Below are 15272 nucleotides of genomic sequence, written 5' to 3' on the forward strand. Positions count from 1 at the left end.
GGACTAAACCAGGACTAAACCAGGACTAAATCAGGACTAAACCAGGTCTAAACCAGGACTACACCAGGACTACACCAGGACTAAACCAGGACTAAACCAGGACTAAACCAGGACTAAACCAGGACTACACCAGGACTAAACCAGGACTAAACCAGGACTAAACCAGGACTAAATCAGGACTAAATCAGGACTAAACCAGGACTAAACCAGGACTAAACCAGGACTAAACCAGGACTAAATCAGGACTAAACCAGGACTAAACCAGGACTAAATCAGGACTAAACCAGGACTAAATCAGGACTAAATCAGGACTAAACCAGGACTAAACCAGGACTAAATCAGGACTAAACCAGGACTAAACCAGGACTAAACCAGGACTAAACCAGGACTAAACCACGACTAAACCACGACTAAACCACGACTACATCAGGTCTAAACGAGGACTAAATGAGGACTAAACCAGAACTAAACCAGGACTAAACCAGGTCTAAACCAGGACTAAACCAGGACTAAACCAGGACTAAACCAGGACTACACCAGGACTAAACCAGGACTAAACCAGGACTAAACCAGGACTAAACCAGGACTAAATCAGGACTAAACCAGGACTAAATCAGGACTAAATCAGGACTAAACCAGGACTAAACCAGGACTAAACCACGACTAAACCACGACTACATCAGGTCTAAACGAGGACTAAATGAGGACTAAACCAGAACTAAACCAGGACTAAACCAGGTCTAAACCAGGACTAAACCAGGACTAAACCAGGACTAAACCAGGACTAAACCAGGACTAAACCAGAACTAAACCAGGACTAAACCAGGACTAAACCAGGACTAAACCAGGACTAAACCACGACTACATGAGGTCTAAACGAGGACTAAATGAGGACTAAACCAGAACTAAACCAGGACTAAACCAGGTCTAAACCAGGACTAAACCAGAACTAAACCAGGACTAAACCAGGACTAAACCACGACTACATGAGGTCTAAACGAGGACTAAACGAGGACTGAACCAGAACTAAACCAGGACTGAACCAGAACTAAACCAGGACTCTCTATAATTCAATCATTTTTCCAATCTTCAAACGTAAGTTGATGTGTGTACAGATACAGATATTTGCTCATTAATCTAAAAGCTGATGGTTCTATGCCTTTAACTGCTAATGCAAACTGCCAGTATGCCTTTGGGCAAGACACTCGCCCCTCTTTAATGCTATTGTCTATGTTAACTGTATATATCTATGAATATGTGAAGTTTCTGGGTTATTTGGACTAGGATTATCAAACGTATCGAAAATCAGAGCAAGTATAAGACCACGTAGACGAGTATACGCCCACGGACAAGAAACTACCACCAATTAATGTTGAAAATCACATTCTATTGTCTGAAGAAAGAGTGTTTTTATTACGATCGTTGTATTAGAATCAGTATTGAGTATTGAGTCTTTTCTTTAGTATCGAAATGCACAATTGAGCTGATAAATATGTCAAATACTTCCTTCCTTTTACGTCTATCCTCGCTGCTTTGAGTCTGAGATAGTGCGTCGTGGCTCTAACAAAAGAACTACGGGCTGGACCACATTCACATCTTTCCCCATCGGGACGGTATGACCTTCTTGCTTTTTTGATGGCTCGTGCTAACATGCTTTTCTAATATACTGCAGACACTATGATTTCGAGCGCTCGTATGAACTCTGCGTACAGGTCGATACGGGTCTGAGACGGGGTTGTGGCTGTACTCACATGTTGTGGAGAACGCACCAGCCGCAGTGGGGGTCCCCGGAGCCTAAGCACTCGCTGCAGGTTGAGTACTGACCGCACGCTTCCACCGGCACTCGGGATAACTGCAAAGACAAGAGCAATATGTGAGTTATTACGGTGCTAGCGACTTGAGGGATAGCGGCTAGACGAGAAACGATTAGCATACTGTGAGATATCTGTGTACTTCAAAGTAAATTGAGGTGTCACTTTGGTTTTAGAGTGAATATGTTTCTTAGATTCTTCAGTTCTGACCATAGACGGTATAAAGAAGCGGAATAAGTGAGTGTGACAAATGAAGCTAATCGAGGCTAGCAGTTACAGTTTTGATTTGGAGTCGACTTCCATATTTGGGATTTCAACCGTGAGTATCATAGCAACCAAAGAGCCAATCCAAAGCCAGGTTTTTGAAGGTACAGCCCCTTCCCGTCCAAAATGCTGGTTTAGCAGGGAGTGGGCGCTTAGCAACGCTGTCAATCAAACCTGTTGCTAACGCTAGCTGGAGCGATCTCGGTGAAAGAAGGCGTGGGATTTGTCTGTTATTAATGTTCGTATCTTGATTTACGAACACAAGATTGAAATAAAAACCCCAAGATCGTGTAAAACTAGATCGTTCGTTAGACTAATCAATACGGAAACTAATATTAAAACTAGATACTCATTTCAATGGGTATCAACACTAAAAATAAAAAAAAAAATAAAAAAAAAAAATAAAAAAAATAATAATAAATAATAAAAAATAAAAAAATATATAAAAAAATAATTAAATACATTAATTAATAAAAAATAAAAAAAATCACACTAACAGGACAAAATTTGAGCTTTCCTGAACAGTTTTGATTTGTGTTTGTGCTTCATCGGAACAAATATAAAAACCTTGAAGAATTATTTTGTGCCAAAAATTACATTCTGTTCTAAAAGTAGCATTCTTTTTTTTTTATCGTCACTGTGTTGTCGTAATGTGTATTGAGTATTTAGCTGGACATATCTGTATCAAGACTACACTGGTCTAGACGTAGAAAGCTGCATAATTTTGAAATGTAAATATTCAGTCAAACCTGTTACTAACACTAGCGCGAATGACTTTGGGGAAAGAAGGTGCCTAATTTGTCTGTTATTAACGTTCATATCTTGATTTACAGACACAATCGTGAAATAAAAATGTCAGGATCATGTAGAGCGGGTTAATACGAACATTTTAAGACCAAAAATGACAAGTCTGACAAGAGCAGCTACGGAGAGAAAGGCGACAGTTTTTCAATAGAAAGTGAATTGAAGCCAGAGTCAATCCTATTTGGAACGTCGTGGCTAGCAGGTTAGCTATGTCCATTTATATATACAGTCTATGGTTGAGACACAGCTTTAGTAAGGGACTAGTTACTCAAAAAATATTTACTTTAAAAGGTTTATCCAGTTGAAAAATCGGATTATTTTTGTCGACCAGAGACGGATTAACCTTTTCCAAATAAACGGTGACGTGTTTTGCCTGAGAGCACAACTGAAATAGTGAGCCAAGATCAAACTACCAACCGTTTTGTAATCAGGCAAATATATATGGAACAAAACCCCACGATGATAATAAAAAACATGGATATATGGAACTGAGGTTAGATGTCTTGCTTAAGGACACAATGACAATGAAGTAGTGGTGCAATGTCTATAAATTTAATTATGATAGTAACTGAATCGCTTTATATGAACTAAAACGGAGGAAGAGTTTTATCATTTGTTCATTATGAGCTATTAGTGTAGTGTGTAGTAATTAAAAATGTTACCAACAAACCGATATTCTCAGTACTAAATACATTTGAAAATATTTGAACGATACGATACGATATTTGTTTGCGATATTTTATGGAAGCTAACAAAACCGTGAGTATGCCGTATGCTACTTTTTCTTTTTAAAACGCCTTACACGCCTTTGGTTCTGTCGTAATCCAAATAATAGATTTAAAAGTACTTAAGAATAGTTATCTCTTGATGTAGTCTGCACAGAAACGGAGCAAAGGATCATGGTCTACGTAGTTCCCTTTGATTTTTTAAGCTCCTGCCGCACCAGAGAGATTTAAGAGAGATTTAACCCGGATATACTGACATTATTGTGAGATTTTTGACGATATCACGATGTTTTTTGGTCGTTGTCGCATCCCGTACAAAGCTAATTATTAAACTGACATAACTGTACCCTTTCCCAATAATGTAACACAATATAAAAACAAAATGGCCGGCCAAATGTAGTGGTAAAATATGTTTTTACAAGCGCTGGAGCGTGAGAGGCTGCGTGCACATAACCCTAATGTCTCCATATGGGGACGGCCACCAGGGACAGCGGCCCATTTATGATGATGTATAACCCTGCCAACTCGGACTGGCACCGACTGGCACTGATTGGCACGGGCCCTCGGTGAGCGGGTGCAGGGGACCGCGCGGACTGCACTGTACAATAAAGAATTATATGTGCGGCGGTTCAAATTACTTCACATGATGGTTTGGTTTGAATCGTTTTAGTTTACAGTACGGTTTAATCAGCGTCGTATCAGTGTGGAGTCGTGTTTTGTTTCATTTACACATATACAACACACAAAACCTGCAAATTTGTGATACAGGAAGTGCTCCACCGTGTGTTTTTAATGTCCTTACACCTTCACTAGAATCATTTTCAGCTCTGGAATTGCCAATCTCTACCGAACTAAAGGCAAAATGTAAGAAAACTAACCCGTATTTTTCTTAATTCCTCATCTCTCCGTGCTTCATCTTTACAAAATGGCTGCTTTTTCCTATTAACGCATCAACTTTCTGTTTGAAAACTTGAATCTTACATTTTTTTATTCATTTTTTTATGTACATTATTTATTTAAAAAGGACAACTTGCACCTTTTAAACAAATTAGAACACTGCGTTACCGAGTAAAAATAAATAATGCAACACAGAACTGTCACAAAAGTGCAGTAGTATAGATGTTAAAACAGACCTATTCTGAGCTTTTAAACGTGTTATAGCTGTTTCCTCATTTCATTTACTCACTCGAAGTTGTATTTGGAGTAATTCACCTTTGAGTCATCTTTAATACTTAATGTTCAAGACGCCATTTTGTTTATCTACCCCCGTTTTCACCTTCACCTTCCTTCTTTCTCCAGTTTTATTTTCTTAATTGGTGATTCTTATAGGGTTCTTTACACTTTAAACTAAAAATCCGTTCAGTAGTGTGACGCGCAGCTATCCGTAGGGGGCGTCGCTTTGTTTTGACGACGTTTACGCCGGCGTCAGCTCCTATTGGACACTGCAGTTTTCTAACGCGGAAGCCAGCGGATTTGTTTCTTTTATTAAGTCAGTTTGGATTAATATTGTGATTTAAAATGTGCAAATTGTTACTGTGTCATAGATTATAACTATCGAGACACAACCACAATACGTCTGATTTAAATGAGCTGGTTTTACCGAATAATATCAACCCAGCTGTAGCAAACAATAGTTAAAAGTCGGGAGAATCCTACATTTTCATTTACACATTTGGATGTTGTTCTCTCAAGTCTGATTCCGTTGCCGTGTTTTATTTTTCCGAGACTCCGCTCCAGGTTCGGCTCCTCACTGAACACGCGCTGGTTCAGTTTAGCGCCTGTTTCAATACCACTTCATGACATCACCAGGTGGAACAGAGCGTTTTGAGGTTTGGAGATGAAGACACAATAAACCAGTGTTACTCAAACATGTGTGAATGAAGCAAAACACAACTTCAGGTCTGTTTTTGACGAGGTAACGGCGTTAAAACATGACTTAAACCTCACAAGAGTCAATTTTGTGTAATATAGGACCTTGAAGACCTTTAAAAATTAAGGATATTCATGGATCTTTAAGCTAATTTATTTGTAGTTCTAAAGTGTTACACATAATTTTGCTTTAAATAGGTAGAAATACTGAATCTAGTCCATTGAAATTGAAAACGCAACATAGGTACAGTAAGCTAGTCCTCACACATTAAGATATGGAGATGTGTCAATTATAAAAGTCTAGTATAGTAGTATAGTAGTAGTAATAGTAGTATAGTCAAATATAAAAAAAAATAATAATAATAAAAATCTAGCTAGTAAATAATAAAAAATATAAAAATAATAATAAAAATCTAGCTAGTAAATAATAAAAAATATAAAAATAATAATAAAAATCTAGCTAGTAAATAATAAAAAAAATAAATAAAAAATAATAAAAATCTAGCTAGTAAATTCTCTAAAATCACTTCATTCCAGCTCATGTATACGCCTTTTTTTTAATCTTTATTTTTCCAGCGTAAACCCCACTCCAGGTCCCCGTTCCCGTCGCCATGGAAACAGCATGGTGCCATAACGGGAGTCACTGTGGCACTTTTGATTAATGAGGCTTCGGCTGTGGATGACCGCTGTCACTCAGAGCGCTCAGGGCTGACAGGCGAGACAGACACGAGACGGGGCCATATGGGGCTCATACTGGGGTCGCCATGGCTACGTACCGTTATGTACACTGCAAAAAAAATATATACAGTCACGAGTACAACCTGGAGTGAGTTTGGAGTGAATGTGTCGTGTCGTCTTGGGCTCTTATTTTTGAAACATAATTATGACGCTGTTTTCTGATCTCTGTTATAATGTTGTTACCTTTCATTTTAGTATACGCTTCAGTCAGTGCTATAAAGTTGTGGAGTTGTGTTTTCCCTCAAACAGAAAACACTCTGTCCCACCTTGTGATGTCATGCGGTGATACAGGAAGTGCTACACCCCACAAACACCGTCACTACAATCTTTTCGATGATTTCAGACCTGGAATTGCTACTTCTACTCTTTACTGAATTAAAGCTGTTAATTTAAAAAGTACCGCCCAGCCCTTACAACCGTCCGACGGGTTTATTTTGATGCCATGTCCAGAGTGCTGTGATGTTTGTTGATGTTTCGTAGTAGGTTTTAGCGTTGTCCTCTTGTTGCAGGACAATGGAAATCAAAAAATTCCCCATCCAGCACTCAGTGGATTAATGAGGTTATGTCTTTTTTGAAAGTGGAGAAGATTAAATATTCCAAGAAGGGTATCGTAAACTAATTTTATAGTAAGTGGCAACAATTTATTGACTTTTTTGAAACTGTCTAAGCCAACCTCCCCCCCACTCCTCTTTTTTTAATGTGTGTAATTATTTATTTATTTATTTATTTATTTATTTATTTATGTATGCATTATTATTATTATTATTATTATTATTATTATTATTATTATTATTATTATTATTATTATTATTATTTATGTTTTTATTAGGTATTATGTGATCCTCTTATTTATTTACAGTAAAGATTTGTGTGATTATTTAATTTATTTATTCTTGTATTATTATTATTTTATATTATTTATTTTCTTTTTCAGTTTTAGTTGTTGCTATATAAAAATGAAAAAGGTGTGTATGTATTTGTTGTTTTAAATGACAGTGTACTGGAATATTTGTTCACACATCAATAAAAATATGGAAAAAAAAAACCTAAACAAAACTACCACTTCATGACATCACAAGTTGGAACAGAGCGTTTTGAGGTTTGGAGATGTGACAGACTAATAATAAAGTGTTACTCAAACATGTGAATGAAACAAAACACAACTCCAGGTCTGTTTTTGACGAGGCACCAGCGTTAAAACACGACTTAAAGCTCAGAAGAGTCAATTTTATGTAATATAGGCGCTTTAAAGGAGATGTTTTGTATCAAACTGACGTCATATAAACCAAAAACATTTAATAAAAATAGAGGGCAGCTAAATTAATATTACGAAACTGCTGATTTTTGTTATAATACAGTGTTTTTTGGGTCTAGACACAAAGAGGAATGATCAGGTTCGACATTTGTGAATTTATGTTTTGGATATTTTAACAAAAAATCCCATGTAATCAATAGGAAAAAGTAGCTCTAACTCTACCAACTGAGCCACCGTCTGTGTAATATACGTCCTAATAGTAAATATATAGGCAAGTACACGCTCACATTACCTGACATTTTAAAACAAAGAGAAAAGAAACGACGATTCATTAATATTAAAGTTTCATCGTCACATTTTCAGCTCTATTTTGTCTCACAGAAGAAAAAAAAACAGAAATAAACCAAATTTAAAAACAGGATGTGTCTTTGTCTGGCTGTGGACAATCTTTTGATAAACAATGAAAGTGCGTGTCTGCTCCAGGAGGCAGACACTGGGGCCCTTTCTTCTGTGAATAATCTCTGTTTACATTAGAGAAAGGCAATGACTTTACAATGGAGCCGCAGACGACGCTGATGCGCACGGTGACGCTCCGATGGGCCTGGCTCTGTCGCTCAGCTCTGCAAAAATACACTGGAGTTACATACAAATACGCGTAAATTCAGATTATTAATTAGTCCGTGTATTTTGGGGTTTATTTCTGACTGGGGGGGCGACAGTGGCTCAGTTGGTAGAGCGTTTGTCCACTGATCTGAAGGTCGGTGGTTCAAATAAACGTCATATTAACAGGATTGACTTGAGTACTCGATATAGATACTGCAGCAAAAAAAAAAAAGAAAAATGTAGGTCTACGTACTAAGTAAAAGTATTTTGTGCAGATTTTGATCGCTAATAAAGAATCAAATACAGTGATTTTGAAACAGATTTCCGCTCAATTTTGTTCAACAGAAATAAATATATATAATTTTTGCAACTGTTTTTATTTGTATATTTTTGTTCGCTCAAATTATGAACTTGATAAAAATAAACCCTCAGACTTTTCAGCTGCTCTCATAAAATAATAATACAAATACTTTTACATTTCAGTCCTGTTCAAAAGTACTTTACTACTTTTACTTTGTTGCGTTCCACCTCTGTTTGAGTGTAATATAGAGGAGATGATTCATATTATGTTTAAGTATTATTGATTACCACCGTAACAAAGTAAAAGTAGTAAAATACTGCACTGTAACAAAGTAAAAGAAGTAAAATGCGGTACTGTAACAAAGTAAAAGTAGTAAAATACTGTACTGTAACAAAGTAAAAGTAGTAAAGTTCTGTTCTTCGGTATATGAACTTTAGCTAAGTATATTTTTAAGTGGATATTTTTTACTTTTACTTCACTACATTTGAGAGCAGTATATTTCTTTAACTAGACTGAAAAGTAAAAGTATTTTTTATAATAGTTTGAGACCTGCTGAAATGTCTGAGTTTATTTTTAACACGTTCATAATTTAAGCAAAACAAAAACATATAAATTAAAAAAAAACAAAAAAACAAAACACCTACAAAAACAAACAAACAATCAATTCAGTCGTTTCTGTTGAACAAAATCCAGCACAAATCTTGATCGAAGTCACTACATTTGAACCTTTGTATGACCTTAAAGTCTGTGTGAAATACTTTTACTTTTTACTCTTTCAGTACATTTTTAAACATGCGCTTTAATACTTTTACTTAAGTAGATTTAGTTCTACACAGGGCTGTCCGTGTGAAAGGAACTACTATAACTAAACAAAACAAACACATTAATCTGCTGATCAAACTGTGCCCCTCTAGTCACTCACATAAGACTCTTTATGTTGTACTGTAATAAAACATGAGTGTATTTAAAGTCAAACTGTGTCCACGTGTCCACATCAGTGTCCCCGTCTCTGTGTCACCTCCGCAAAACCCGAGCGTCCCCGACAGAACTGAGGTAAACACTGGGGTCATGTCTCAGAGTGTGTCCTTTAACAGGTCAAACATACAAGTACACGACAAACTACGATTTAAATAATGGAGACGAGAGAGGACGGAGACGTACCGATGTCTGTAGGTTACATACTACGGCATTAAACGTATCTATCTCCAGGGACGCAAGTGGGTAACGCCAGTAACACAAGGTACAAGGCACATCTGTGGAAATGCGAGGCTGCTCACATTTTGTCCATTTTGTTGAGAAAAAGGTGCCGTTGTCCATCACAGATCTACTGTAAAAGCAGCTCTTAAGGGTCATCTCCATGGCGATAAGACGGTGGGTCAAAAGGAGACCACTGTAAGCTGTCGGTGTGTGTTTTTTATCACCTGAGAACGAGGAGGTCTGCTGTTAGCATGCTAGCTCTCGTTAGCCATGACTGTAAAAATTAGGTACAGCACTTTTAAGAATGAATGTTTTTTTGTTTGTTTATTTTGTACCATAAAACATCTACGAATACTACTATGATACATGCAACATAGATGTGTTTAATGCAATACTGTGGAACATTCCAGGCAAAACAACAACATCTCCATGGTGATAAGAAGGTGAGTCAAAAGGAGACCACTGTAAGCTGTCGGCATCTCATTTTAACGTGTTTTTTTTTTGCTTTGTTTTGTTTGTTTAATCATCTGAGAACCAGGAAGTGTGCTGTTAGCATGCTAGTTCTTGTTAGCTTTATCGTGGTGTCGGCTTTTCACGTTTGTAAGACTGTAAAAATTAGGTACAGCACCTTTAAGAATGCATGTTGTTTTAAGTGTTTTTTTAAGTTATAACTGAGTGCAAGATAGATGTGTTTAATGCCATATCGTGGAACAACATCTCCAAGGCGACAGATCCCCCAGCAGATCCGCGTTCCACAGCGCACCTTAAACGTCCTCATCAATCCTTTAGAAAATGTGTTTTTATGATCAAATTTCTCAAGTTTAACACTAAAATCTTCTGAAAAACACATTCCGTCCATTGATAAAACTCAACATTTCTCTCATAGTAACACTTAATTTCATCCACTCTGCCGCTCTCTCCATCTCCTGTCACTCACCCCACTCCGAGCGGCGCACACTCCCCCCCTCCGTCTTCCACCTCGCACTCTTTTGGCCCCTCTTTTATGAGAAAAATTGCGGGGGATTTGGTGCCTGAACGACCCGGCGCCCCCCTTGTCTCCCCTATCTCGATATCCCATTCATTTCGTGCTATCTTCCCGGGCGCGCTGGCGGAGCGGCCTCGGTTTCTGCCGCCGTGGCCGCCCTATCATATCAGCGGGGATAAATACAAAGAATTGGAAAGCGGCATTTCAGGTGAGCAAATGACAGCCATTACGCTCGGCACTTTCCCCTCCGCGCACAATGGGACAAGATGGACGCCGGGGGAACATAATTATACTTTTAAAAGGTTGAGATCACACGAGTACTTGATGTTTTAATGTCTGGAGGTAGAGACGTGGACTCGGGAGACACAATGCCTAAATGACTCTGATGATTTCTATAGGAGGAGAGTGTCTTTTATGTTCACGAGACGCAGGTTCAAGCGCAGATGAGCGGAGTCGCTGGTAAAGGTTGGATCTGATGGAAGTGGGGCTTTGTTTCTCTCGTTTCTCTTTGTTCGGGACTGATTTGAAGATTCTTGGTGTTTTTTTTTTTATGTCTCCACGGGTTGTTAAACGTCTCCGTGTCTCTCAGAGTTTCTTTCCGTCCATGTTCCCGGTAGAACTTTTGAGATCAGCGGACCAGATGCTTTTGGATGTTCCCAGGTTTTAGCGAAAAACTCGGGGGGATCGGGCTTTTGCTGTAGCTGGTCTCAGACTCTGGAACAGTTTTCCTCTGGGTATTAGAACAGCCTCAACTTTAAATATGTTTAAATTTTAGTTGGAAACTCATTTATTTGCACTGGCGTTTACTTGTATTGTATGTTTTATTGTGTTTTTGCATGTTTTGCTTTATAAAACATGCAAAAACTTCACCTTATGTTGACTTTGTACAGCACTTTGGTTGTTTTTCTGTTTGTTTTTTGGCTGTTTCTCAATCTGAGGCACGTGGACAGTTTGCAAGATGGTCTTAAATTATTTTGAACAGGTTAAAAATGAGTCTAGCACTCATAGTTCGTATAAGTACACAACAGTGACGTAACTACAGCGCTATGGAAACCCCTTGCAGTAAGAATGTGTTTTTCAAGGTATTTTTGAGCAATAAAATACCTGGAAATGCTGGAAAAACAACAGCAACTCCAAAAAAATAACACAGTTTACCTTTAAGAAGAATTTTATGACAAATAATTCACCATTTTATTCGATTTTTTTATGTAGTTAACTTAAAAAAAATAACAAAATACCAGATTGACTTGAAAATGTTTGGCGTCGTTGTTGGTCTGATTGGAGGTTTCATTCAAACTGAAGGTGAATGATAGTAATTCATGATTCTAACACTTGTATCATTGTGTTTTTTAATGTAATTATAGTTTAAATTGAAGTTAAAATAGAGGTTTAAATATGTAAGTCTACGTTGTATCGAGGGAATGACCAAAATCTCATTGAGCACACAAGAATACACAGGTTGTACAGCTGTAGTAAACAAATATATTCGTGTTCGACTAAAGACACGTGCTGCCGATTGAATGTTTGACTAAAAAGTTGGCGTGGCAAAAGTTCCGACCCAAACTGCACTCACAAGACTACACCTGCAGGGGGAGCTCATGCAAAAACTACTATTTATACAGAAGAAAGTACTAGTAAAAGACAGATTAAACTTGTGAATGTGGCTTGAAAAATGCAGTGTGGCAAAAGCTCTCAAAACTATTGCAATATCTCTAAGTATCTGACCCAAACTGCACTGACAACACTGCACCTGTAGGGGGAGCTCATGCAAAAACTACTATTTATACAGAGAAAAGTAATGTTTTCATATAAAGCCAGATTAAACGTGTGAGTCTGCTTTTATATCAAACAAAATCCACATCTTTAGCAAACTCACTCGCTCAGTAACGTCTCCTTTTTGCTATTGTTCTATATAAACCTTCATAATCTAAATAAAACGATTAATCGACTGGTATAAATCAACTAAGACTCCGTCAACCAAGTGATTATTCGACTATTTGCCTCCAGCTCTAACAGTTTGAACTCCACTGCAGTCGTGCGCTCATGAAGTCTCCTGGTTTTGCTTCTCTTCCCCCTCTCTTCAAACTACACTTCCCATGAGCCCTTGAGTCAACCCGCAGTAGAGAGTGATCATTTATTAAATCGTCCGGGACTTTTATTACCCTCTAATTCCTCTTCCTCCTCTCCTCTTCCCTCCTTATCCCCTGCTCTTCCTGCTCCGGCCACTTGTAATTAAACAGGGATTTCACCTGCAGCCAAACTCCGGCGCTTTAAATGAGCGGAGAAAATGAAATGTGTGCAGTGCCGCTTCGGGCCTGCAGGGCGCGCTCTGCTGCTCGTGTCTGTGTTCACCTCCTTCAGGCGAAACCCGTCGTCTCTCTCGTTCTGCAGAGCATCGGCGTGTTTGTTCACTCTTCAACACTGCACTGACAGTTATATTATAGTGAAATGATGGACCAAGGATTCTGAAATAATAATAATAATAATAATAATAATAATAATAATAATAATAAATGTGGCCTGAACTTTCTCTCAGGCCACATTTTCTCAAGGTGTTCATAAACCTCAAAAACGTTTCTGCTGAACGCCACCTGCTTGTCTCCATGGCGATGTTATTGCTTTGTTTGTAATGTTCCGTAGTATCACATAACATAACACTCTATCTTGCGTTTACTCATTTGCATTATTACTCAAACATAGACTGAGACTTGATTGAGACTCGGGTCGCCTCTCTTCAGATCTTACCTGTAAATATGGCCAATGGAGGCTACCTGCTGGTCTCCATGGAGATGTTATTGCTTTGTCTGGAATGTTTCGTAATATCACATAATAAAATAATCTATCTTGCATTTATTTATTTGCATTATTACTCAAACATGAACTGAGATTTGATTGAAAATGGGGTCGCCTCTCCACAGATCTTACCTGTAAATATGGCTAGTGGGGACTACTTGCTTGTCACCATGGAGATGTTATTGCTTTGTCTGGAATGTTCCGCAGTATCGCATAATATAATGATCTATTTTCCATTTGTTGATTTACATTATTACTGAAACATAGATTGAAACTTGATTTGAGACTGGGGTTGCCTCTCCACAGATCTTACTTGTAAATCTGGTCAGTGGGGGCTACCTGCTTGTCTCCATGGAGATGTTATTGCTTTTATCTGGAATGTTCCCTAGTATTGCATAATATAACAATCTATTTTGCATTTACTCATTTGCATTATTACTCAAACATGGACAGAAAATTGATTGAAACTGGGGTCACCTCTCCACAGATCTTACCTGTAAATCTGGCCGGTGCGGGCTACCTGCTCGTCTCCATGGAGCTGCTATTACTTTGTCTGTAATGTTCCGTAGTATCTATAATATAATAATATACCTTGCATTTATTTATTTACATTATTACTCAAAAAATAATTGAAAGTTGATTGAAACTGGAGTCGCCTCTCCACAGATCTTACCTGTAAATCTAGCAAGTGGGGGCTACCTGCTTGTCTACATAGTGATGTCATTGCTCTGTCTGGAATGTTCCGTAGTATCACATAATATAACAATCTATGTTGCATTTACTCATTTACATTTTTAGTCAAACATGCATTGAGACTTGATTGAAACTGGGGTCACCTCTCCACAGATCTTACCTGTAAATATGGCCAAATATGGGGGCTACCTGCTCGTCTCCATGGAGATAGTACATTTATTATAACATGTGTAACATTCCAGACAAGGCAGTAACAGTTTCATGGATACAACCAGGTGACGGACCCTCAACCCTAAAAATTACAAATAGTGGACCTTTAATACAGTCGGGTTTGTCAAATTAAAGCTGCACTATGTAACTTTTCTGCTTGTTTCCATGAAGATGCCATTGCTTTTCCTCAAATGTTTCATAGTACACATGGCATGAAGTGTACCTATCTCCATGAAGATGATTAACCAAGTGACAACACCAGGCCAAGTTACAGGTCAGATCTATGAAGAGGCAATCCCACTTGCAGCACATATACATGTTTTTCAGGGTATTTCCTTACATGAAATATATTACACATCTATTTTAAGTGAGCTTTTTTTTTTTTTTTTTTTTTTTACATATCAGTAATTTTTCTCTCAAACGTGAAATAAAGAGATTTAAACATTTAGTGCGTTCAAATGTCTCAAGTTACGTCACTAACCACCCAACACCACGTACTTTTCTGAACCTTTAGCTTATGTTTTGGTAGTTTCTGAGCTGGTTTTGTCATACCAGTCACGATTTTACCTGTACCGAGTTAGCTTACCTGCGCTAAAGTTGACGATTCGCGATGGAATTTAGCCGAGAAGCCGAACGCGGGGGCCACACGTGCAGCCGGTGTCACATCGCGGCTCGACACGACTCTCCATCCATCAAGACAAACTGCTATTATGTCATAAAGTCAGTTAACAGATCCCCGCTGGCTGCAAAGTGCAATATAAGCCTGCTCATTTCAAATACGCAGAGGTCAAATGAGAAAACCATCTATTGCATTGTCACAACTGTCAGCGCGTGACAAATGACTGGGGTACAATCAATCTTCTTCACTTATGTTGCCATAGCGAGGAACGGTATGCGAGCTAGCTCCGAAAACACGGCGCTGCGGGCGTTTTAGTAATAACCAAATTCAGATAGACTAAATGAGGCGTGGACCAGTGTAGTTTTGTGTTTCATTATGTTAAATACAACGTCACACCTGGATATT

At 38.1% G+C, this 15272-nt stretch overlaps 1 protein-coding gene across 2 annotated transcripts in view; it reads right to left on the bottom strand.

Moving 5' to 3' along the window:
• Window positions 1–15272, bottom strand: part of plxna4 (plexin A4) — a 384761-nt gene that overhangs the window by 152061 nt on the left and 217428 nt on the right. For both annotated transcript variants that reach the window (XM_033975929.2, XM_033975930.2), the window contains exon 5: window positions 1752–1852. In XM_033975929.2, the coding sequence (XP_033831820.1) occupies window positions 1752–1852 (101 nt within the window). The remainder of the gene's footprint in view (window positions 1–1751; window positions 1853–15272) is intronic.

The sequence above is a fragment of the Periophthalmus magnuspinnatus genome, chromosome 12, assembly GCF_009829125.3.
Source record: "Periophthalmus magnuspinnatus isolate fPerMag1 chromosome 12, fPerMag1.2.pri, whole genome shotgun sequence".
Classification (NCBI taxonomy): domain Eukaryota; kingdom Metazoa; phylum Chordata; class Actinopteri; order Gobiiformes; family Gobiidae; genus Periophthalmus; species Periophthalmus magnuspinnatus.